Source organism: Cyanistes caeruleus, chromosome 16 (genome assembly GCF_971803275.1).
Source record: "Cyanistes caeruleus chromosome 16, bCyaCae1.hap1.1, whole genome shotgun sequence".
NCBI classification, from domain to species: domain Eukaryota; kingdom Metazoa; phylum Chordata; class Aves; order Passeriformes; family Paridae; genus Cyanistes; species Cyanistes caeruleus.
The window spans coordinates 6,185,370-6,210,096 of NC_141716.1; the positions used below are offsets into that span (position 1 = coordinate 6,185,370).

The 24,727-nt window shown below is 48.2% G+C and overlaps 1 protein-coding gene across 11 annotated transcripts in view; it reads right to left on the bottom strand.

Annotated features, from left to right (window-relative positions):
* Positions 1–24,727, bottom strand: part of KCNQ2 (potassium voltage-gated channel subfamily Q member 2) — a 75,329-nt gene that overhangs the window by 45,030 nt on the left and 5,572 nt on the right. For all 11 annotated transcript variants that reach the window (XM_086852604.1, XM_086852603.1, XM_086852597.1 and 8 more), the window contains exons 2-6: positions 6,444–6,534; positions 4,699–4,825; positions 3,411–3,586; positions 2,396–2,521; positions 170–280 (exon numbers count right to left, since the gene is read on the bottom strand). In XM_086852604.1, the coding sequence (XP_086708730.1) occupies positions 170–280; positions 2,396–2,521; positions 3,411–3,586; positions 4,699–4,825; positions 6,444–6,534 (631 nt within the window). The remainder of the gene's footprint in view (positions 1–169; positions 281–2,395; positions 2,522–3,410; positions 3,587–4,698; positions 4,826–6,443; positions 6,535–24,727) is intronic.

Genomic DNA, 24,727 nt, shown 5'->3' on the forward strand with positions numbered 1-24,727 from the left:
TGTGGATATTCAAACAGGCTTTTCCCTTTTCTCCCTCATTTTTTGATTCACAAGCCACAGAACATCACAGTCAGGAGGCCTCTGAGTGCATCATGTTGTAGGTGTTAGAGTGCCAGCAGCTCCAGGGGCTGGGGACAAGGCCCAGGTGAGCTCAGCTCCCCCCACTTACGGCAGGAAGGGCGAAGAAGGAGACGCCGATGAGTGTGAAGGTCGCCGCCAGCAGCCGCCCATTCCAGGTCTGTGGATACTTGTCCCCGTAGCCAATGGTGGTGAGAGTGATCTGCAGGGAGGAGATCAGTGCCCAGCCCTTGGTCAGACAGCCTCAAAACTGAAACAACACATCCAGAGCTCCCACAGCACACGGCACAGAGCTGGGTCACCATGCCCTGCACTGTCCGAGGCGCAGCTCGAGGAGCTGGGGAAGCAGCAGGGATGGATACAGGATGCACAGACACCCAAAACCCTGCTCACGTGCTGGGTTTCACACCACTTGGGAGTGTTTCAGTGCCTTTTGCTGTCAGAGAGAGCTGCCATCTGGTGCAGAGGCTGGCGGTGCTCGGAACCTCCCCCAGGAGGGGCTGTGCCTTCGGCAGGGGAAGAGAACCAGCACCGTTCCCCCAAACTCCCTTTCGGCAGCTCAGGAAAGCTATTTGCATGCACAAAATCTGCTGTTTATTCCAAATCTTCCCAGCAGCGCCTATCAGCTGGTCTCCACTCCCCTATTTAAAAACAGCCTGTTAGGCTGAGAGGATGAATTATGGCTCCTTCACACCACCTCATCTAGGGATGGGTTTTGTGCTATTGCAATGCACCAAGAGAGAGGTGGAAAGCTGCTGTCTGTATTTTGGGGAAGGACATGAGAGATTTGCTGGAAACAGTCACCTGAATTTCAAACTCCAGTGGAAGACACTTTTTCCCACTTCACTCCATGGACATCACATGGGAAATGCTGACTATTCCCCCAAGGCTTCCAAGAGGATTTGGAGAGCCTGGGACTGGCAGGGCAAGGCAGAGAGGGATGGTCTGATTAGAAACATCTTTGAGACTTCTGATCCCAAAGGCTGTCCCTGTCACACAGCCTCCATGGACAGAGCTGGCCCCAGGGAAGGGAGCTGACACCATGCTGATGTGGCACTGGAAACATGCATTCCATTTAGAATAAAAAATCACTTTTACACAAATGGAAGTAGGATCCCAAAGTGCCTTTTAATTGGTCCCACTAAAAGCCTTATCAATTAGATGCTATTTTGACCAAGTGGTTGAAAAATGCATCAACATGGCTAATCCTTACTGAAACAGAGTCAGAGCAAGGCTCGCTCCATAATCACTGCAAATCTGGTTTACAGTATTCTTGTAATTTCTATAGACAACAGTAAGTGTTGGATACACTAAGATCAACCAAGGGATGAGCTTCTGACCCTGAAATCTGATTTATCCCATCTCTCAACATCTGCCCATATTGGATCCATGAGCTGGACTCTGACAAAAACTGTTCATTTTAATGAAGCTTAATTTATTTTCTGAACTTCTCAGTGGCAAAACAGTCTCAGAAGCAGAAGGGATAAATCTGCCCATGGTTCTCCCCAGACTGAGCTCTAATCTGAGCTGTCACTTTTCCCTCATTGTTTATTTTCTTGTTATGTCAAATTGGGCTTTGTTTTTATTTTTCTGTCCTAACTAAAGGGCTTGAAAAGCAATTCACAGCCTCTTTCCCTTTGTTGGAATGGAGGAGCTGCTTGATCAGCCGATTTCTCCCCAAGCCTGTTATTGGGATTTGATCAGATCGGGGATTTTCATTACATGCTTTGTAATCAAGGCCAAACTAGTGATGGAGCAGAAGAACAATAACACAAGAAGATTAGAACGTCATTAATTCTCTCTTTGTTAATCGGGTAATCCAATAATTCACATGCACACGCACAGCAAACCACAAGTATTGCCCTTTCAGCAGAGATGTGACAGGGAGTGCTCGCCCCGCTGGAGACTCTCTGCTACTTAGGCCCTATTAATTTTATGAAATTTATTCCAGTGCCTTGCCCAAATGCAATTTGAATAATTAAAGAACAGCAATACTTGTCAAAACAATGATCAAAGCACCCCGTGGTGCAGGATCTCTCTCTGACCCACCTCTGTCACGACAGAGCTCAATCCCACGACTGGGAGCACATGAGTTCTTGGTTCCCCTGCAGCTCCAGCTAACTCAGAAATGTGATCCCCCAACAATTTCTATGAGGTTTATGTAAGAAAAAGAGCTAAATGGAACAGCCTGAAGCCATTTAATAAAAATGTTAACTAAGCACTCTCTAAGTCAATACCTCACGTAAGTGATAGAAGATGGAGGGTTAATGGACATTTTATTTTAATAACCAGCAGCTGCTCTATGGAAATTACTTACCAGACCCCACCAGAGTGCATCTGCGTATGTATCAAAGTGCTCATTTTCTCCCTTCTCGGCCAAGTACACCAGGAAAGAGGCCAGGATGAGGCACAGGAAGCCAATATACCAGGCAGTAATCAGCTCCTGTGAGAACATTAAAAGAAAGAGGAGAATAATTGCAGTCCTGGTGCGCATCTCCAAACGCTGAGCTTCTCTCTTGCTGCTGGATCTGAACTTTCCCTGCACTTGTTTAGGTTTTGGGGCTTTGGCTGGAGATCAGTGATGGCACTTTCTGAGATGGGACCGTGGCTCTGCCAGGTTTGAAGACCAAATCATCCAAACACACACAGCAAATGGAGGAGGGGATGTTAAGAGCTCCATTATTGCAAGAACTGGAACTGAGATTTTAAAACTCTCATATTTCCCCAGTTCACACAGGGAAGTGGAGTTGAAACTGAAAAGGAACCCCCAGATCTCTGGATATTCTCCTTAGGACAAGTCCAATCCACTAAACAAGGAGGAACTGTGAAGCTGGGGTCTTGTTGGACTATCCCCCAGTTGCAGGGAAGTTTTATTTCAGAATTCACAGGAGTGATTATTTTTGGATTAGGTTAGTGCAAGGGTGGAAAAAGGAGATGCACAAATTTTCCTATGATTTTTACACAGTGCTGGAGAAGCTGGCTAAGCTTCTCTGGGGGAAAAAAAGTGAAGGAAACAGAAGAAATGCTAAAATCATAAATACAGCATCAGGAATCAGCAATTTAACAACAACCTCTTCCCAAACTGATCCCCCTACATCAGGGACTGGTCTCATCACTGGAATCTCTCTCTCCCTTCCCTTCTTGACTGGTGGAGCACTCCATCAGACCTTGTGTCTCCGACCGTGTTGCTCCTCTGCATTACCTACGTTGTCCCTCCAATCTCCTCTTCCAGGCCTGGAAGAACCTTTGGGATGGAGAGCTGAACCAAAGCAGTGTCTCTGGTGGGGAGAACACAAAGAGCAGCTCCACGTCCTTGCCTGGGCCTTGCTCACCTTGCTGTGTGCGTAGACCACAGAGCCCAGGAGCTTCCACGTGCCGCCGCGCCGGTCCATGCGGATCATGCGCAGGATCTGCAGGAACCTCAAACTCCTGAGTGCCGAGGTGGCAAAGACGTTCCCTTGGGACCCCGCCGCCAGCACGGCGATGGATGCGATCAGCACCATGATGTCTGCGGGAACACGGGGCAGGGAAAGGTGAGGGAGCGCTGCCAGGTCACCACCAAAAGGGAATGGCATTGCCACAGTGCGTGACAGGGGTCTCCTACACCTGTGTCCCCTGCTGGAACGGCACAGAACTAACCTGAAACTGGATGAGAGGAGCCACTGCACCCCTTGTGGAAAGCTTTTCGTTCTCCATGCTCATCATTCCCATAGAAAATGGGTCAAATGCTGCACAGCCTGAATTTTGATCTGATTCAGGGTTAACATGGGATTAAATCCTTGCCAAAGGACCTGTCTTTTATCAGTCATAGGTGCCTATTACACAGAGCAAGGAACTCCGCCATCTAAACTGGGAATGAAAATCTATACATCTCCATAATCCTAAAGTGCTTAAGGACAATGGAAGTCCAAGAAATAGGCCAAAAAAAGAAAGTCTTGCTCAATACATATCAAAGATCCCATAAACCTCCCTCATCCCTGATTTATAGGAGTGTTTTGCTGTGGAATAAACTGAAATCCTGCATATGTCCATTGCCAGCTCCCAGACAGTCACAGGCAGTCTCCATAGCAAAGGGCACGGCCACTCTGTCCATTTCTAATCCCAGAAAATATCACTGCTGTGCCCAGATGGTCCCTCTCACAGGAGACTTTCTGAGTGCTTTACAAACAATAATTAATTAAGTCTCACAACTCCCTTGAGAGGCAGCTCATCAGCACCAGGATGACACACAGAGTCTCGATGACTTGAGAACAATTTGGTGTGGAGGTTGGACGTAGGATTGCAGGATTCCAGTTCCTCTGCTCAGCCTCTCCCTGCTAAACCCTATTTCTGTGAGCTGTCAGTAATGCTTGAGGTGTGTAGGGTTAGGGTTAGGGTTAGGGTTAGGGTTAGGCTGCCAGGTCAGCAGAAAACAGGGAGAACCCTGTGATGAATAACAAAAGGCATGGCCATGGATTAGGACTTCTGCATTTTGGGGTTTTTTTCCCCTTCTCAAGGTGACCATGAAGCAGCTGAAGATTAACCCCCAAAACACATGCAAGACACTGGGGAACCATGCAAGCAAGCGATTGGAATGGCCATCCTGGATTGGGAAATCCCATGCAGGGCCTCAGCTCTTACCGATGACACAGAAAGGCTTGCGGGCAAATTTCAAGCGTCCCCTCCAGCCCCGGTATCGGCAGCAGCAGCCGGCGGCCCAGATCCGCACAAAGTATTCCACCCCAAACACCACGATGGTGACGATTTCCTGCGAGGAGGACGGTGCCATTAGTGGGGAGAAAAGGACGATGGAGACTGTTGTAGTTGATAGCTTGAAACATATCTTTTCCCCTCTTTTAGTTGTGATTTCCCCCCCAGCTTCTCTTTCTCCTAATTGTTTACCTGGAGTCAAGTTACCATGGTTACTGAAGTTTCTCTCCTCAGCCCCACAGCGAGAGGCCGGATAGAGTAAAGAGAGGACCCTGCTGGCATTTCCAGCTGCTTGAAGTTTCTTTAGCCCAGGAAAGCATGGTGTTGGGAGAAGAGAGACCCTTCTTTCCAACACGGAAGTTTGTAATTTTGTTTTTCCTGTCCCAGAATGCCTCTGAGCTATGGAAGCTGAGAGGCCATGCTTACATGACCTACATGTAGGCCTTACATGCCTACACCTTTGTGGGCATTTGAAGGAGTTGGTGTCTGTTATTTCTTATCTTGGTGTGTGTAACCTTGATTTGTAGAAAGTTTGTAAGATGTACTGAGAAAAAAAATTGGTTCTTTCTCTGATGTTCCCTCCCTCTGAGAAACCCTGTTAAAAGAGACCCCCCCCAGACCCCAAATCCTTTGTCTCTCGTCCTTTGGATTCCCCTTCACAGAAATAAACTGTGGAATGCAAACCAGAGAGAGAGTCCCCCCCTGATTTCTTTACTCGCTCTATAGACTTGAATTCTTGAAGAAAATCAGTGAACCCCACAAACATATGCTGGCTCGAAACTCGAGTGAAGAGAAACCTCATCACTGAGCTAGCCGGGCCACACTCGAGAAGATCGAGTCAGAGACCACGCTCCCAAATCCAGGAAAAACCCACAACCTCAGAAAAATACACCTCAGAAAAGTCATTACTGAGCTGTCTGCACCACTCAACAGAGAGCCCAGGCTTGAAAGATCATCAGATCTCTGCTTCTGTGTCTTTCCTCCCCCTCCCCAGGGTGGTGAGAGGTGCTGCACGTTGTAGACATGAACTGGAGTTCTACCCTTCTCATATTGTGCTTGTTCCCCCCAGCACAGGAACGATGAACACCTCGTTGTCTCCCTGCCACCAGCCTCCAGGACTCAACTCAGTTAATGCTGAGGCAAGAGCAGAGATGGGAATCACTGAATGGGAATAATCCTAGAGGATGACAAAAAGGGATGTCAGCATTTTCCCTATAAAACTGGCTCAGTTTGCCTGTGTGTGCTGGGAGATCTGGTGCAGATGCTCCATCCCTTGAAGCCTCGTGAGCTCTTTCCAGCTCTTTCCATCTCTTTCCAGCTCTTTCCAGCTCTTTCCATCATTTCCACCTGAATGTCCCATGCATGCTCCCTTCCCTCTCAGATCTTGTCACACCTTTCTCATGTGTCAAACCCAGTGAAGCCCCAATTAGTCTGCAGCATTCTTTGATTTGATGTAGGGCAGGAATGGGGAAGAGGAAATCAGACAAAAGGAGAAGAGACAGATGAAGCCAGCAGCTGTAGACTTTTAAAAAGTTTTTTCCCATTTCTGTCCCACAGGCCTGAGTGGTCTCCTTCTCACAAGGGACAGCTTAAATTCTTGCCTCAAACACGCCCAGTCTCAGGGGTTTGTGTGGATTTGATTTGATTTTAATATCTCACTGTCAGCCCCCACTTACCAGGATATAAAGGGCCCCTTCTGAGCTGTTCTGGTACTCATCAATGGTCGAAAAGACAGACAGCACCAGGCAGGAGAACACTAGTAGAAAACTAAAGGGCACAAAAAGGGAGAGGGAGAGAGAGAGAGAGGGAGAGAGAGAGAGAAGGTCAGTCTTAATGGCAGTAAATTTTCATACTCATCCAACAAACTCAGAGAGCAACTTTGGATAAATTTCTCTCTGAGTATTTACTGCACAGCTGCTACACCACCACGTAAAAAGGATAAGTCAAGTGCCCAGTTTTGCTAGCTGGAAGGCTTCTGTGTGGATGGACCCTCTGGACTATCCCCAGTTTGGCCAGTGCCAATCCAGTTCCCCTTCCAGCTGGCAGCTCTGGTCACTTCTGACATTTTTTCCCCAAGGAAGCATCAGCTCTTTCAGCAAGGTTCAGATGCATCCAAAAGCATCCAAATGAGCAGGGAAATTTCTAGCTGGGACAAGAGGGGAGCAGCTGGCTGAGGAGCAGGAGCATAGGCTGAGCGTGAGCTCCACTCCTGCTCTACTTATACATTTACATCTACAAAAGCTCACACAGAAGTGGTGCTGCAATTCTTGCCAGATTAGGGCATTTTGGGTGGATTTAATGTTCCTTTCTCAGGCAGGTACTTCACATTAACTTCCTGCTGCCCGGAAAGGCTGGCAACTTTTTGGGTTTGTTGGAGCATCACTGGTGGTGGGTGGCTGTTACTCTGCTCTTCTGTGGCCAGACATGGGGGTTGATCCAGCCCAAGGGAATGTGATTTTGGTGCTGTTGGCACTGGGGAGGGAGCTGGGCTGCTCTCTGTCCCAGCTCTTCGGGGACAAAAGAAGCCTCATCCTGCCATAAGCTGTGGGGATACAACTCTGATATCAGCTCTCTCAGTCGCTAATTTACCACAGAACTGGGGAGATGCTCCAACCCCAGCATGCACCCAGATCTCATTGACATCTACATCCACGGGCAGCCTCCCAAAAGCAGCCTGGGCAGTGCCACCCCAGGCTGTCACTCACTGCCTGTCCCCAGCCAGGCTGCCCAGTGCTGCATGTTCTGATGCAAATCAAAGGGCACCGAATGAGTGACAGGAGCTCGACTCTCTTCTGACACTCAGCGCCTGAATCCGCAGCTGCTGAGGTGTCCTGGCATCTGCTCAAGGATGGAGGCTTCCACCCCTGCCCACTGCTTGCTCCAACAAAAGCAGGGAAATTAATTTACTTGGGATCGATTTACTAATACAATAAAGTAGGCCAGCGCAAGGAGAAACTAAAAGCTGCATTCTTTAAGAGCATTAAATAATTCATTTGTCTGACTTTGTCTCGCATTCCTACAAACTGCATTGTGAATATTTATAAGGTTTGGTTCTGCTGGTGGGGGCTGCTGCTTTTTGGTGAATAAAGGAAAGGAGTTTCACACCACCAGGTCGTGCTTGTGGCTTTGCAGTGACCATTAATGTCACAGTAACAAGTAAAAATAGGGAGATTTGCAGTATTTATTCGAACCACAGGCTGAAACGTGGTGGTGAGGTAGGGACTGCTGGAAGTAAGGGACCTTCAGAGCCATCTCAGCCAAGGCTGAGCTTTATCAGCCACAAGATGAATCCAGTATCAGGCAGATAATTTCCTGACTTCTCACTGCAAATTTCTCCTTCTCACACCAGATTTAGTGTGCATACACTTGAAACAACCTCAGGAGAGTAAGAAAACCTCACTTGCAATCCCATTCATGACATCACTCAATGCCTTATCCAGGTCTCACTTTAATTGTTCTTTTCTCCCCAAGCTGGTCTTTTTAAAACACTTGCCATAAATAATCCCACCAGAACCTGCCCTGCAGTCAGATGGGCTCCATCCCTCCCAACATCCTCCAGATTGCTGCGGCCATGCCTTGGGAGTTGGAGAAGGGGCCCCACTGCTGCCCACACCGTGGCAGGGGGAGCAGAATCCACACTCCAGGAGGGAAGGAGCTGCAACTAGGTTGCAGCACTCCTGGAATGGCCCAGATTTTGCTGCAAACAACAAACATAGCAATTTTGCTATGTTGAAGTGAGAAACAAATGAATAATCAATGAGAGAAGAAAGAGGGGGGGAAAAAACAAAAAACAAACAAACAAAAAAAAAACACAAAACAAAACAAAACCAACTGAACAAAAATAAGATAATGAAAAGGGATCAAGGGAAAGAGAATTCTACATTTTCTGATTAGAGAAGTAGATTGTGAGTTGTATTTGTTTTTGTGACCAAGCATCACTGTAAAGTGCCAATATCAGAGCAGGCTTGCACACTGTTTTTGCTCAGTTGATCACCTTGGATGGATCCAGAATGAAGCCACTATCAATTCATGAGTCCTGGCAGGGACACACACCACAAAAAAAAGAAGAGGATTCCTGTATGGTAAGTTGTCACTAGACAGATATTGATTGATAGGACAGGGGGAACAAGCAGGAATAGAATTTGCTTTATCACTTCAAATCCCAAGGACAGATTGTGCAAGCCGTGGTTATGGGGAGAGCTGGGGCAGCTCCAGGCGCTGCTGGAGCAGTTGGACACGTGGCTGCTGCTTCTCCCCCTTCCAGCACATCCCTGCAGCCTCATTCCCAGCCTCCCCATGCTCCTCAGCTCCCCAGGGCCAGCTCAGGGCTGCTGCAATTTCCACTCTGGGCTCCCCAGAGCTTCCATTGCCAGGGAGACCTGATGCAGATCAGGCTGGCAGGGCCAGCATTAATTACAGCTCTGCCGAGCACAGGAGGCAGCAGGGAATGCACCAGCTTCTCCAGCAGAGCATGGGAGATCCACAGCCAAATCCCACAGGGACAAAAACCTCCCCCTGGCTCAGTCCCAACAGGTAAGGAATCTCCCTGGCCCAGCCACCAGGTAAGGAGCAGTCCTGCCAGCAAGGGATGCAGGCTCTGGATCAGCACAGGATGAGCTGCACACGAATCCCAAAATAGCTCCACGGTGATGCACAGCTCCTCTGCCCGGCCCTGTGGCCCACCAGCCTCTGGGGGCTGGGAAAGGAGACTCAGAGAATGGCACCTTTCTGCAAGGGAACTGCTCTGGGGGGGTTGAGGTCTGTCTGGCTCCTGGGAGGCTTTGAGGGATCTGCAGATCCCCTTTGGACAGAAGAGTGGAGGAGAGAAGCTGGGAGGTACGTGCACATCAGGGCATGAATCCTCTGAGCTGCCACAGAGGGAGGGCAGTGGGGAACAGAAAGCTGGACTCTGCTTTAATTCCACCTAATCTACCCAGACAGATCAGGAAAGGGCTTCAGATAATAATGGATAGCTAAGGAAAGGGAAACAAGCCAATAAATAGTGTAGCAGTTAGGATGAATCTAATTTTTAAAACTACGTATCTAATGAAAGCAAATTACGTCTGCAGCCTGACTCTGGGAAATGTTCATGTGCAATAAGGAACATTAATTAGGTCCCATCTAATGATTTTTACATTAAAGATGCCAATTCTGCTTGGAACATTGGAGAAGACAATATCCTCCTCCTGAGCAGACAGGTCCTGCTGTGGAGTCAGCACCCAGCATCCCCAAAACTCCGGGCAGGATTCAGGGTGGTTTGGGACCACTGTCTCCTCTCTAGAGGGACAGAAAGGAGAAATCTGCCTGTTGGAGAAGGACACCTCGTTGCATTTTCTCACCTACCTCATTCCTGCAGGCCCCCAGCCCCTTCTGCTGCTCTGACACCCCTCATACCTGTTGCTGAGACCTTTAAGCTCAGCCAAGACTCAGCTGTGCAAATCTGACTGCTGCTAATACCAGTAAATCCAAAGACCTCCAAAGTCTGACTTTACATCCAAAGGTTATGTTGACTTAAAACACCCATGCAAGCTTCTTATTACAGTTTTTAAATCCCAGCCCAAAATCTGCATATCCAGATTTCATATCCACCGTGCTTCAGGTTAGCAACAGAAAAAGGAATGACTGAACTCCCCCTTGGAAATAAAAATACTTAAAATGGCATGAAACATGAAAGATTGTCCTTTTTTTTTTTTTTTCTTTCCTTCCTCAGTGAAAGCACATGATAGAATCATCATAAAGCTGCTCAGGTTAATCATCTAATTTGCCTTCCAAAAGAAACCCCCTTGGAATCTACATGCCCATTTACATAAGAATTTTAAAAGGCCTCTAAATTTATTCCTGAAATACTCATATTCAAATAGCATTCACTGACATTCAGAAATGTTGGGGTTCTTCTGATGGAGCACCACTAATTAGCAACTGGATTCCTGGAGATGGAGCTGGATACAACACAAGGAGGTGACAGAAGCTTTTAATAAGCCACTGTGCTTGTTGCCCACTTTTGATGGCTTTCCCTGGAATTGGGAAGGGACTTTAATGATTTGTTTAATTAGAAGGAGCAAAGCTGGAAAGGAAGGAGTATTTCACTACAGGCATTCAAGAGCTGCACAATGAAAAGCAACTTAAAACATTTAAAACACTTGAAAATTACTTTGGGGATGTAAACAAGGCATTGATAATTGTGCTAAAATAAAACTGACATGCTTATGTGCAATCCAGCTGCAATCCCAGTAAATCCATTTGCTGTGGGCTCTGTAAAACGCTGCAGTTCAAGTACTTAAAACTTTGATGTAAATCAAAGGCCAGAAAAATACAGAAATGACAATAAGTGAAGGTGAAAGAGCATCCACAGCTAAGAAAAACAGAGATTGGCAAATGCCTTTTAGTGCTCAGAGAGCCTCGAAATCAGAATGGGAGTATTTGCAGCTCAATTCAAACCTCCATTGAGTCAGAAGAAAAACGCTGAGAAAGCCGTGACTTTTCCAGCAATAAAGACTTTGTTGTATGGCACCTACCCTTAGCCAGGAGCATCCATCATCTTTATTCATGTAAGCAATCCTGCTGTGACTTGCAACCTGGCTGCTCATTTCCAAGGCTGAATAAAAGCCTAAATACCTCACTCTGGGTTCCCACATCCCTTGGTCTCAGCCAAAATCATCTCCCAAAGCAAATCCTGTCACTAGAAGAGCTGGAAATAGAAGTGGAGAGTCCTGCCTTTTGGTGCTCTCCTTCCCAAAAATAACTCCTGATGGCATCTCAGTCCCCTCAGGTCTGGCCATGCCCAGCCCCATCCTCTTTCCTGAGATTTTGCTCCTTGGATGAGCCTGGAGGATCCCTGAGCATCCACGTGGGTAGGAAACATTGTTTGTGGTGAACACACCAGCTGGCTCCAAGGCACGGATTGTCATGGTTTATAAACTTTTTAATAAATCATTATCAAAGGCCTGTCTGGGACAACATTTTCAGCTCCTGTGCATTCTCAGTGCACTCAGGTGATGCCTGAGCAGCCTTGGTAAGAACCTCCTTGCTTGTACAAAGCCATAAAGAGCACTGAGGACTGTGGTGTGAACTGTGGAATGGTTTGGGTTGAAAAGGTCCTTAAAAACCACCTAATTCCAAGCCCCTGCCTTGGGGCTAACACTTTCCACTGGAGCAGGTGGTCTGAAAGGTGAGCTGGAGCATCTCCAGAGGACCAAAGCAGTGTTCCAGGGAAGGCTGTGGTGTGCACAGTGAGGCTTTAGATGGTGTGCTGGGAGGTGAGAATTCATCAGGCTACAGAGAAATGGCTCTTACAGATCCACGTTAAAGGACTGGCCCTGGGATGGGAAGGAAAATCATAGAATGATTTAGGTTGAAAAAACCCTCTGGAATCTTTGAGTCCAACCCTTCCCCAGCACTGCCAAGGCCACCACTAAAGCATGTCCCCAAGTGCCACATCTACACATCTGTGAAACCCCCCGGTACGAGCATGGCAAAGTGGCACAACCAAGTCACAGGAAAACCTCTTGCCCTGCTTTCCTTCTATTTAGGACATTTCTCAGAAATAAAAGCAGGATTTAAGAAATTTTCCCTTCAATATCCATCACTTCTGAAATCAGTTTCCACTCCAAAAGCTCCTCCAGCCTTTTGTCCTTGCTTGGAACAGGAGTGCCAGAATCCTGATCCAAACCCTTGGACTGCAGGAATCTGAGCTGAAATTTAAATGACTTGAAATAACTTGTCCCTAGTCCAGAAAAGGATTGTGTGTCTTCACACTTAGGAGCAAGAGTGAGCTTAAGAGATTTTCTGGATTGAAGCCTCAAAGAACAAAAGCCGTCTGGAAATGCCAGGGAATGGAGATCAAGATCTGAACACTTACAGTGGGAAAAGGAGTTAAATGTAAGGAATTGCTTGGGTTTTTTACAGGCTGGCTCTAATCATCTAACTTAGGCTGAATAAAAGCCTTATTAATAATAATGACTGCATGCAAAGTTCTAGCTCCAATGTTCCGCTTTGTCCTCACCCAGAATGAATCACTTGGAAATGCTTGTCTGCGTATTCTCCTCGCCCTGCACACGCAGCCTCAGAGGAGCCAGATGTCTGGAGGAAAACCCAAAGTATTAATCAAGCCCGTGCACCTGCCAGAAGAGTCTGTTCCTGCTGGGATCCAGCTCTGCTGGGCTCAGGCTTTCTTTCAAAAAAATTGGTGGGGAGAAATATATTCATGCAGCTGCAGAAATGGTTCATGGGAGAGAATCCTAAAGCCCACGGTGCAATTATAGTGCATTGGGAGGTAAATTAAGAGTATAAAATATTGGACATTTAAGTAATTCTTAAAATGTCTGTGCAGGCATTTATTCAGATCATGTTCATTGATTTTAATGTGAGGGAAAGTTGCTGTCTCATGCAATACCCATATTATTCAGATTGAAATCTGAGCACTGCCTCTCTTTCATCCCACAGGGTATTCCCCCAAAAGAGCCTCTGCTTCCTCCCCACCCTGGAGAAATCAATGCTAGTGAGCCCAGGAATACAAACCTTCCTGATCCAACCTTTATCCCTGTTTGAAGATCAAGTTATTTCTGTTTCTTAAGCCACAACACCTCAAGAAAAGTAAATTTCAGAAGCCAAGGAAATGCTGCATGGTTGGAGCATGCAGGAATTAAAATTCCTCTTGCTGAGGTCAAACTCCTCTGACTGACCTGGGCAAGTCACTCCATCTGACTTAAGTGAGCTCCAAAACTGGGTTAAAAGAAAGCTGTCCCTATAAAATGTAATGCTGCATCTCATCTAAACATTCCTCGAGGGAATGTGATATACAAAAATAGGCTCTGGTCTAATTGCAGATAGGAAGATTGTCTCCAATCGGGCTGGTTCCCGCGGCAGACAGGAATAGTAGCCGCTTTTTCAAAGGTCTGTCCCAGAAGCAGAGATTCAGCTGGAGCCTGAGGTTTCCTGCCCACGAAGGATGAGCTCCATCCCACTGAGCTCCTTCAGCTTCACTTCCCCATCTCTGACTTTGCACTAGTTCTACAGCACCAGGAATTTCAGCACCTCAGTAACAAAAATCCTTGCTGAGAGCATCCTTAGGGAGCTGCTGCAACAGGGGCTCGGCAGCTCTCAGCAGCCACCTGAACTGTCCCAGACCCACAGAAGGCAACTAAATGGCTCAAAATCCTTGTGCTGCCTTTAAAAACCTCAGTTTTCCCACGGGTGAGAGTTTAGGCTTTGCTCCTGTAAAAGCAGGACCCCAGAGCTGTTGCTCTTGGGCTCCCTCCCAGCTAAGAGTGAAGGAGAACAGCTGAGATACAATTGAAGGCAATTTTGAAGGCACTCAGATGCCCCAGTCACTTCCCAGGGTCCATCCCAGCTTCATTCCTTGATAATTATAAGACAAGGATGTGGTTTCTGAGAACCAGAGGCTAATGGATAACACCATAGTGTAAAATGCAAGGATTACCAAAGCCCTGCTAATATCATTTGTTCATTAATTTGTTTAATTAACAGAGTCTTGGGGAAAATAAGGAAGCATTTGCAAACTGCCCAGATAATATGCCTGAGAGTTGGTAATTTCAACATCTGTTTAATTTTACCTCTCTTGTCCCAGGCAGTGAGCAGGAGCTCACAGCAAAGGTGCAAAAGAATTGGTTTACAGCCTTTTGATTTCAGTCCCCAAAAGATTATGACCTCCAAACTGGGTAAAAGAAACCCGCAAGGAATAACAGGAATGCCAAAATAATCAGGATTGATGTTCCCTCTCACCCACTCCAGCACAAATCAGGAAGAATCCCCTGAAAGCCAAGGGGCTGCACTGCCACAGGAGAGGCTCCAGCTCAGCTGGGTCCAAACCCCACAATGCCTGAGAGACACCCGAGTTTGGCACAAGAGAAAATGCAGGATTAGGTGCAGCACCAGAAATAAAAGGCCAGTGGTCAGTTTTGGAGCTCTGCATCCCCTCCCCACGTTGGTAGGACATCATGATCCTCCCCTGGCAGAGGTGGCAGAACACGGCCCTGGTGCTTTCCCTGCCGGTGAAGCTGCTCCTGTCAGGATGGGAACATTTTTCCAGGAGCAGCATCTGGGCCATGCAGACAGGCAGCCCAGAGGAGCAGCCCAGGGTGAAGGATGCAAAGCAAACTTAGATCTCTGGAGAGCTCAGCATTTAGAAGACAGTGCTCTTTAGCCCTAAAAAATTGCTGAACCAGCCCAGTTATGCCGCAGGGAGGGGAGAACATCACACCAGCTGCCAGTCAATCCCTGCTTAAATTCACCACTAACAGAACTATTCTGAGTCTCCCAGGAGCTGCAACTCTGAATTCAAAAGTCCTTTTGCACCTTTTCCTCTCCATCAGCAAAGTTTCCCAGGGCAGTAGCCAGGTCTGTGCTCCCCAGGGGCGATGGGGACATCATCCTGCCACCATCCACACGGGCACCTCCTCAGCTCACGGCTCGTGACACCTGCACAGACAGCGCCAGGTCTGCCAGGACACAGCCTCTCTTTGCACCTAATAAATCAATCCCCAGCATCAAAGGACAATTATTCGCTTCTGTCACCTCTCACTTCTTCCCTGGCATAACCCACATTCTGCAGGTGGATGGCCAGGTGTGGAGCAGCTCACACATTGAGAACCTTTTGCAGAGGGAGAGGCTGCCCAGAGAGCTGAACCCTCCAGAAAGTGGAGGAAAGCCATGGCCCTGGCACAGGAAACCAAGGAAACCTCAGTTAATGAGGAAGTCTCGTTTGAACTGGGCAGTTTTGGGGGCCTGCTGCAAGCACGTTCAGGTCAGGGCCTTTGTGCTCACCTGGATACTTGCAAAAAAGGTGGCATTGCCTCACCCAAAGCTCCCCCCAAACATCCATCAGTGGAAGGGGGAGGAATGATGCCTGTCCCCCTCCAGCTGTCCCTGCAATGCAGCAGTTCCCAAGTCAGCACAACCTCTACACTTCACCTAAGGGTACATTACCCAGCCAGTTCCCAAACCCCACACCTGCCCCCACTGCTGCTCATTGCTGTGAGGCACCCAGACATGGGCCGGAGGGAATCAGGCTCAGACAGCACCAACCAGGTGATCTGTGCATCTCCTGACTCCTAAGGCAATGGATGAGCCTCACATGATTGCCCTGTCTGGCTGCCACCCTGTCTCTACCTAAAATTTGAACCTGTTGGCTAATTTTCATCAAGTTCACCAAAGTGATGGGGAGCAGTGAGGATAAGAACCTCTTGCCCTCTGTTTTTGCCCCTCAGACGAGGCTGCCATGTGAGCTCCATGGGGCTGGCACACACCAACCAGCCTGGGAAAGCCATGAGCTCCCAGAGAGCAGCTCCCCCATGTTCCCCCGCACAGCAAATGACAGTTTTGTTCCCTTTACTTATTTCCCTGTGCCAGTAAACACAACAATAAATAGCAAGCTGCAGGAGGCAGATGATTGTGTGGTGAAAGGTGGAAAACATCTAAAAATGATTTAAAGCAGGGAGGAGAATAGGAAGAGAGAGCAGTGGATTATAATCTCGGAGGAGGAGGAGCTGCATGGCTGGGGAAAGGCAGCAAAGGCAGGGAAGGTTTTCCTTCCCACCCTCCAGCTCCTTGCTCTGGGTGATGCTCAGGTCTTCTGTTCAGGTCCCTCTTTGCAGAGGTCCCCAGACCCAGCCCTGGCACGGGACCCCAGCAGCCCTGGGACAGGAGCAGGAGCAGCACTGCAGGGGTTGGACCCTTTAAAAACTCCTCAGGAACAGGGACACAGGGCATGGACACAGTAAAGCTGAAGAGAGATTATCTAGCTGCCATTTCAACACACTGGTAAATCAAAGTCGATGGAAGCCATATGCTCTGCTGGGAAGCATCCATCTCGTTGCCAGGGAAACATCCTTCCCGTTTAAAATGGCAGGCAAAGGCTTGCAAAAACCTGCTTTTAACCCCCTTTTCTCAGGCATGATCCAAGTCCCCCAGCAGCTCCCCCAGCCCTGCAGCATCGCTGTACTGTTGCCTGGGAGAGCCGCTGCAGCTTAGCCTGGGAACAGGAGGAGGAGATGGTCGTTCTCCCCTGGGGTCCAGAGGAAATCAGAGCCAGCCTGACAGCAGTGAGATCACACATCAAATTCCCATCTTACTCCCAAGGCAGCTTCTACAGTTCATTCCTCTGGAAAAACAGGGAATCACCTGCCTGGGTCACATCCAGCAGCTGCACTCGGGGATGCTGCAGGTGCCTGGTACACACACACACACACACAGATGTGCCCAGCTGTGGGGCAAGACCCTGCTGCAGCAAGGGAATGACCAACAGCAGGACCAAGGTTGGGTTTGTGCTGCTCAAGCCATCTCCTGCAGAGCTGCAGGTACCACCCATTCCTTACAGGCAGCGAGCACCAATCTGACCTTGGGAATCACGGCAATCTGCAGCCAGGACTGCAGGAGCCACAGGAAACCAGCACTCAGCTCAGCAGCTGGCCCTGGGTCTCCTGCTCTGCATCTGCACCTTCTCCTTGCTCCCTCTAAGCCAGAGGTGCAGTCCTGGGTCTAACACTGGCCAGGCTGGTTTGCTGGGGCCACTGTCAGCTGCAGGAGGGGGTGGTGGGGACGTGGGACGAGCACTTCCAGAGCACAGTTTATAACCTGGCACCATGGAAGTCACAGCAAATACTCTTCAGCCTATCAACACGGATGAATGTGCTTTTCTTTTAAGCAGAAGACACAAATCAGTGCCCACTGGAACAAAACTGGACATCCTCTGGGAAAGATTTCACTGCTCTGTTTACCTGCCACTGAAGCCCCTCATGATTTTTTTTTTTATTATTTTTATTTTTTTTTTTATAGAATCATGGAATCATGGAATGGTTTGGGTTGGAGGGGACCTTAAAGATCACCTTGTCCCCACCCTCCTGCCATGTGCAGGGACACCTTTCACTAGACCTCTGCTTCATGCCCCATCCAACCTGGCCTTGAACACCTCCAGCCCCCTTTTTAAAAACTGTTCTCATTTATTGTAAATCCCATAAGCAGATGAAGCCAAAACCAGAGCATTTTCTATTCTGATAAGCAACAATGCCTTAAAAACATTTATAATGGAGATCAGAGACAATATTTAATAATGCAAAACCTAGGAAGGCGTGATGGGACAAAGACAAATCCTGAAGGCTCCCAGTCTGTATGGGAAATGGCTATTGCAGCTGGAGGATGGAGAGGCTAGAGAAACAGCCTGGGGAGCAAGGATGCTGGATTTTTATGCTGCAGGCATCCCGTGTCACTGAATTTCTCTATCCCTCAGTTCCCAGCTGGAAAACGTGGTGATGATTCCCCCCAGCACACAGGGGCACAGCTGAGGCTAAGCCCAGGTCTAGCTCAAGACATGTCCATGGCCCTCAGCAAGCGATAAATCCTTGTGGAGTAGCACAAAGCCTGGCACAAAACAACTGCAAAGCACACCAGCAACCAGGGCTCACGTGGACCCGAGCCAGCACAGCATCTGAAACCACAGCACAAAGCCACCCGGGAGCTCACAGGAGCAATGTCCTCCAGCACACAACCCCAGGCCATGCCCAGCACCACAGCCAAAGGTTCAGTCCACCCCTAGGTAACAGCTCAAGGCGTTTGCAACAGTCTTAAATCCTGTTCCTGGGCGCTGGCTTGGCTCCGGAGCCCATGAGCAGCACGAGTCCCCAGCAGGACAGCAGCTCCTGCCAGAGCCAGGCAGGAGTCACCTTCACTGCTGCCATCGCAGCCACATCTCCCTGGCGACTGTCAGCCGGCCCCGAGACCTGCTCGGGCTGCCTGGGAATTATGTCAGCGGGCACTGTAAATACCCAGCGGCCCTTTCATGATCCCGCACATCCCCGCTATCCCTGCTTGGCTCGGAGCCGCTGCGAGCTCTGTGCTGCGCGCTCAGGTCACTCAGCCACACGGAGCCATGAATGGATAACAGCCAGGTAGTATTTGCAGTCACAGCATCCTCAGCCTGCTGCTAAACCAAGGAGCAGCTCCATCCTGCTTGTGTAACCCGGCCTCGCAGGACTTTCCCCATAATTAGAGGGCCTTTCCCTGCAGTCCCAGGAGGGCCATATGCTCTGTGAAAGGATGCTCAGAGCTGAGCTTCCTCTCCTGCACATATTTTCAGTCTTCCCTAGAAACAGCAAAGAGCAAGAGGAAGCAGGAAGGAGGGAAAAAAAAAAAAAGAAAAAAAAAAAAAGTTTAATTAATCTTCATTTCATTTCTGCTGTCTTTTAGAAAATAGAAAATAAGTGAGCAAGCCCCTCAGGCCTGTGCTTCTTCCCTGGGCTCTGGCAGCCCTTGTGTTTCCCAGATGGGATGCACATCCCACCAGGCCACTGCAGCCAGCAGGGAATGCCGTCACAGGGTCAGGCCTGACTCCAGCCACTCTTCCCAACACATCCCACGGGGATGCAGGGTAGAGGGGCTTCCCCAGAAACAGATGGGGAAACATCTCATTACCTTCAATCATTTCTCTGTGATTTTCAGTAGCCATCAGCTCCCAAGGGGAAAAGAGCAAGGCCAGAAAGGACTGAGTCCTTTTGGAGGTTCAGCCCATTTACCTACAGCAGGCTGGGGTTTGGGCAGGTGCTCTCTGCCAAACATACACCCACAGAAGGCTGTCTGCAAAGAGGGGAAGCAAAAATGGCAGGTTTGATGGAGGTGCTCCCCAGGTGCCCAAGTTCTTGCAGATGGATGGGCCAAGTCCAGGCAAGATCAAGCCCTGAGCTATTAGTAGGTCTCCAAAGTTTGGGTGAGACTCAAGGTTGGGATATGCCCCACCTACTTTTAGATGTTTACATCTCCACCTCCTGGTAAAAACAGTAAGATAGAAACAGCTTTAGAGTCCTATTCATTTGCCATATTCAGATGCTTCCATTACCTTTTCCTATATTTACAACCCCAAATAATTCTCCGCATACTAAGATCGTTTAAAATCATTGCCAAATTAAAACCAAGTTTCATACCTACATGGTGTTATCTAAGTTTAGATAGAGGACAGAATCAGGTTAGGAAGAAATTCTTCCCTGTGAGGGTGGTGAGGCCCTGGCACAGGTTTCCCAGAGAAACTGTGGCTGCCCCTGGATCCCTGGAAGTGCTCAAAGCCAGGTTGGACAGAGCTTGGAGCAACCTGGGACAGTGGAAGCTGTTCCTGCTTATAGCAGGGGTGTGGAATAAGTTTTAAGGTCTCTTCTAATGCAATTCTATGATTCTATTTATCCCATTAATCTACTGATCCTCATACCAAGCCTCAGCAGCTCTCTCTGTGTCATTTAATATGACTTGAGGTGCTCCCACCACCCACAACTGCATCGAGGGGGAGGGTGCAGGCTCTGGGTCTGAAGGGGCAGCTCAGAGAAGGTTTCAAATTATATCTGTTTTATGTTGCAGAAAATAAAAACATCATCAGCTACAAGAGGTTAGTGCAGAAATTCTTCCTATTCCTCATTAGCTGGCATGATAAGCGAGAAGCTGCTAATTAAGAATAGCATTAAAAACATCTAGATGTTAAAAGAAGAAAATGTGGAGAAGAAATAAAAATCTATGCAAAATTCCAGTAAGTTACAGACAAAGAGCTCAGGAAATTCTCCTTCTCTCTAAGTCTTTTCCCTTCCTTACAGGAATATCCATAACTAAGAACAGACTATGACAGAGATGTGCATCCCCTACCCACAAGAACCAAACCAGAGATCACATTAACCAAGTTCCTTTAGAGCTGATATGGATTAAATGCTCCGTTCCCTCAGGCTATAGAAACACAGCCCTCATGAAGTGCCAGCAATTGAGTTCAAGACATAATGACATGAGGACTTGTCCCTCTGGCTCAGGGTGATGCTTAATTGGGTGTGAAGTCAGCTTTTGGATGAACACTGCCATTAACACGCTGGCTTCTGTGCAACTCCCAGAGAGGTGCTACTCCTTTCCCCCCAGTTCACTGCAGGGCAGCTTTCTGCAGGCATGGGGTGTGTCTGGAAAGGCCCATCCTGGGGAAAAGGACACCACAAAACTGCTGCACTGGCAGTGTCTCAGAGGAGCCCAGCCACGTTTGCCCATGGCACCTCCAGTCCCTGCTCTGTTACCAGTGGAGATTTACAGCTCCTCAATACCTCACCTCTTCCAAATAATGAAAACCACACTAATCAAAAACCCAACAGGATCAGCAGAGCAACCTCTGGGGAAAAAAAGAGGGTACAAATCCCACCTCCCCATCAGCCATGAGCCACTGAAGAGCAAGAATTGCTGCTCAAGGACATAGAGTGTGCTCAGGTCCCCACGAGCTGTCCCAGCTGCTCCCCACCCCGAGATGGACAAACATCCCATGCAAGCTCCTACCCATGCTCCAAACAGCCATGCTCCTGCAGCCAGGGGAGATGGGATCAGCAGCACGGATCTTCCAAAGGATGGAGCCAGCTTGAGGGTTGGTTTTGTTGCTCATTCAAGCCTGGAGTCTTTATATAGTGTCAGGGCAGGATCCAAAAGCGGAAGAGAGACACCCACTCCCAGGGAGTGTAACACACACACTGAAATAAATAGCTCCCTGCCTAGGGGGATGACTCAGGAATCTCACTAGTCCTTAAAGCACAAATCACTGCTAATAAACTCCAGAAAGCTTGGAGGAAGGCCTAGCAATAGGTCAGCTGGGCAAGACTTGGCATTCCCAGCCTTGCCAGGCAAAAAGGAAGAGGAAGGAAGAGTAACCAGTGAAAAATAACAATGTCCAGCATTGAGGCAATGGTCACACCAGCCTAAGCCCTTCCTGCAGTCTACCTGCCTCAAGAGCATTGAGTAGTCCTTGTTATTGGGAAAAGGTTTTGTTTTTCACTGGCACTCCTGGAAGCACTCAGGCTTACCCACCATATGTCTTGAAGTGGCAGGAGGAAACAGAGCCTCTCTCTGTCCAGCTATAATATACAGATATTTATATTTACCTATTTTGCTCTCCTGTTGAGTGAAAGACAGAGTGCTCTTACATCCCTTATTACATTCTTCACATAAGGTAACAAACCTCCCAGCCAGCATAAACTCAATTGATGGCCACTTTGAGACTCTGAGTTGAGCACAAACCCATAAACATTCAGAGAGCATCTCCCAGAGCTGTCATTTCACTGCCACATGTAACAAACACTCCAACAGGAGAAAGTCAATAAGACCCATTCACAGCCCTCTCTACATGCTGCATCTGTAATGAACAATGAGATCCCAGAAAATTGTCCCTCTGTGGGTGATCCATGTCATGGAGAAGATGCCACCTTCATGCTCCCAGCCCAACCTTAGCCCTGCTGAGGTTCTCAGACCATAGGTTGGCCAAAGCCAACCCCACCTTCCTTTGCAAACCTAAGAGCACAGACAGAAACCAAACCACCAGTCCAAAAGCAAATCAGGTGACAGGAAACACTGTTAAAAAGAAAAGTGGAGCAAAAAGAACATTTACCAGCAGTGCCCCAACAACTACTTTATGTCTTTTCTGTGTCTTGAATGCTCAGTACACCAAATCTTCCAGCAGGGACTGGCTTTTTTTGACTTGATGGGCAGAACAGAAGCCTGTAGATTTCTGCTCCCATTAGTGGTGCTTGCACTGCTAATGCTATAATATTAACAGAATAATATTAGCTGCTGTAATATTAACAGAATAATATTTCTCCCTTTCTATTATTTTTTACTTCTCTTTGACTGATGTTTTTTCTTTTTCTTTTGCACCCCATGTTAGTTTTTTCCACCATCAGCCAAATCTTCAAGAAACAGACAAGTACCCAGGCACAACCTACTTCCCTCACACAGGAGACACACGAGGTGTACACAAGTCACTCTTCAGTCAGGATTTTTGATAGCTTATTTTTTTCCTGAGCACCATGATAACTTCATGGAGAGTGACAGTCTCGCTGTGGAAGCTGCGTTAGGAGTGCCTGCCCTGCTGTGCTCATCCCTTGCAGTGCGTGACAGCAGCTCTGCTGCCACCCCAGCCCTAATTTGCTCCCACACTGTCACCTCCCCAGGGCTGGCAGAGCTCTAAACGAGAGAGCAGGACTGCCAGGCAGATCAGGGTTTGTTTACAAATGAGGAATTTGTGAATGCCTGGGAAAGACCCTCCGGAAGGCAAAATCTGTCCTGAAGAGACCAAGCACCAGCCACGATGGACTGCCGGGAAGCTCAGACAGAGAGTGGTTGCCTCCTAACCCAGACATTCCCTCTACCTTTGCCTGTCCTCTTGTTTCTTCTCCCTGTCCCACCCTCCCAGGGGAGGCAGTAAAAAAAGGAGGATCTCTGAATGAAGATGGTAACTGGGCACCTCACTCTGGAACATAACTGGAGCTGCTTAGGAGCTACAACCAGAATCAATGAGGCTTGATTGCTTCGGATTTTTTCCAGTCTTGGGCTGCAGATCACAAGAGTTGACCAGGGTTTGCTACAAAGATTCCTTTCTCCAAACCACTTCTCAAAGGTGAGTCTCAGATCCAGGTCATCCCATTTCAATGTGGATCAGCCTCATCTCTCCACCTTACCTGCTGGGGTGTCCACAGTGCAGTTCTGGCTTTGAACACCCCAGTTCCCACAGGCTGTGGCAGGAGATGGGAGATGCCTCCAGTCACTCCTGTCTCAGTTTGAAATCATGCCAGGCTCTTTCTTCTCCCCTTCTTGCCTGGACTGATCCCACCCAGCCCTCACTGAGGTGTGCAAGGGAAGTTAGGCTCCCTCTGCCATCAACAGAGAGAAATGGGCACCTCCAGAAGGCAATCCTGCCCTCCTAAGCCTGCACTGAGGCTCCTGTGGGATTTGCACAGGGAATCCAGCAGGTATCTGAGCATCACCAAATTCACAATGAAAGCTCACTGCACCTTAAACATCTGGATATTACAGGTCCCAAGTCCAGTGACTGCTCAGTCACAAAAGCTTTCACCCAGCAACCCCAGTGACTCTGATGTAGCTTTAAATCACCAGCAGGACTGAGGTGAGAAGGTTCCAGAGGTCTTCTTGCTTCCTCACTTGGAAAAGTCAGCTCTTTGACATCCAATCCACTCAAAAAAAAATCACTGGATGGATGCTTACCAACACCAAAACTTTTCCACACATCTAAAAAGCACATTAAAAGGCTGGAGTGATGCCAAGGAGAGACCAGAGCTCTGCAGGAACTCTCTGCATTCCCTCCTTGATTGGCAGTCGTAGAGCCAAGCAGCCCCGAGGCTGTAACAAAGCAGCTCTTGCCATCCCAGCCAGTGCCTTGTGCGAGATACTCCCCACCAAACACTACAAGTAATTATTTCAGTGCTTCACAATAAATGCCCACGAGGCCACCCAGGCAGTGTCACAGGAGGCTGTGTTTGCAGCTGACCCAGGGTGAGCCACGAGAACCATGTGGGGAGCCGAGGCCACCACAGCTTCAGGGAGCTGAGCAAATTCACACAACTTGCTCATCACACAGATTGCTCTTACTGGAAAGCAAAATTTACATTGAAATATCTACTCTTGCAGTCCTGGTAGAATCATCTTTCATCACAGGTGGCTGTCAGAATAGCCCAAATCTTTTTGTCTTGCAGCCTCATTAGGAGCCATTTAAATACATGGTGGTGGAGGACCCTGCAGCACTGTCCTTCTGCACTACCTGGCTTTGCCATCATGTGTTCACTAGTCAAGTACATCTAAATACACTCTAAATGCATTCTAAATAGATTCATGAAACAGTCCAGACCACCACAACAATCTGGTTTTGCAATGTGGTTCCCTTTGGGCTATCAGGGGATAAAAATCATTGCATTATTTTAGAGAAATGTGTATCTCAGTGCTGGAGATTCCGCTCTTTGATCTACAGGGACATCCCACCAACAGGGACAGGCCATTAATCCTTTGTAGGAACCACTCTCCACCTTTCTCAGCTCTACCATATCTGTTCCACAAGAGATTACATGATTACATGAGATTTTTCCCCAGGAAAAGGGACTGGCACATCTCCCTGTCACCATGATTTGAAGAACAATCTGTTCCTCAGGAACTAAGAAATCAG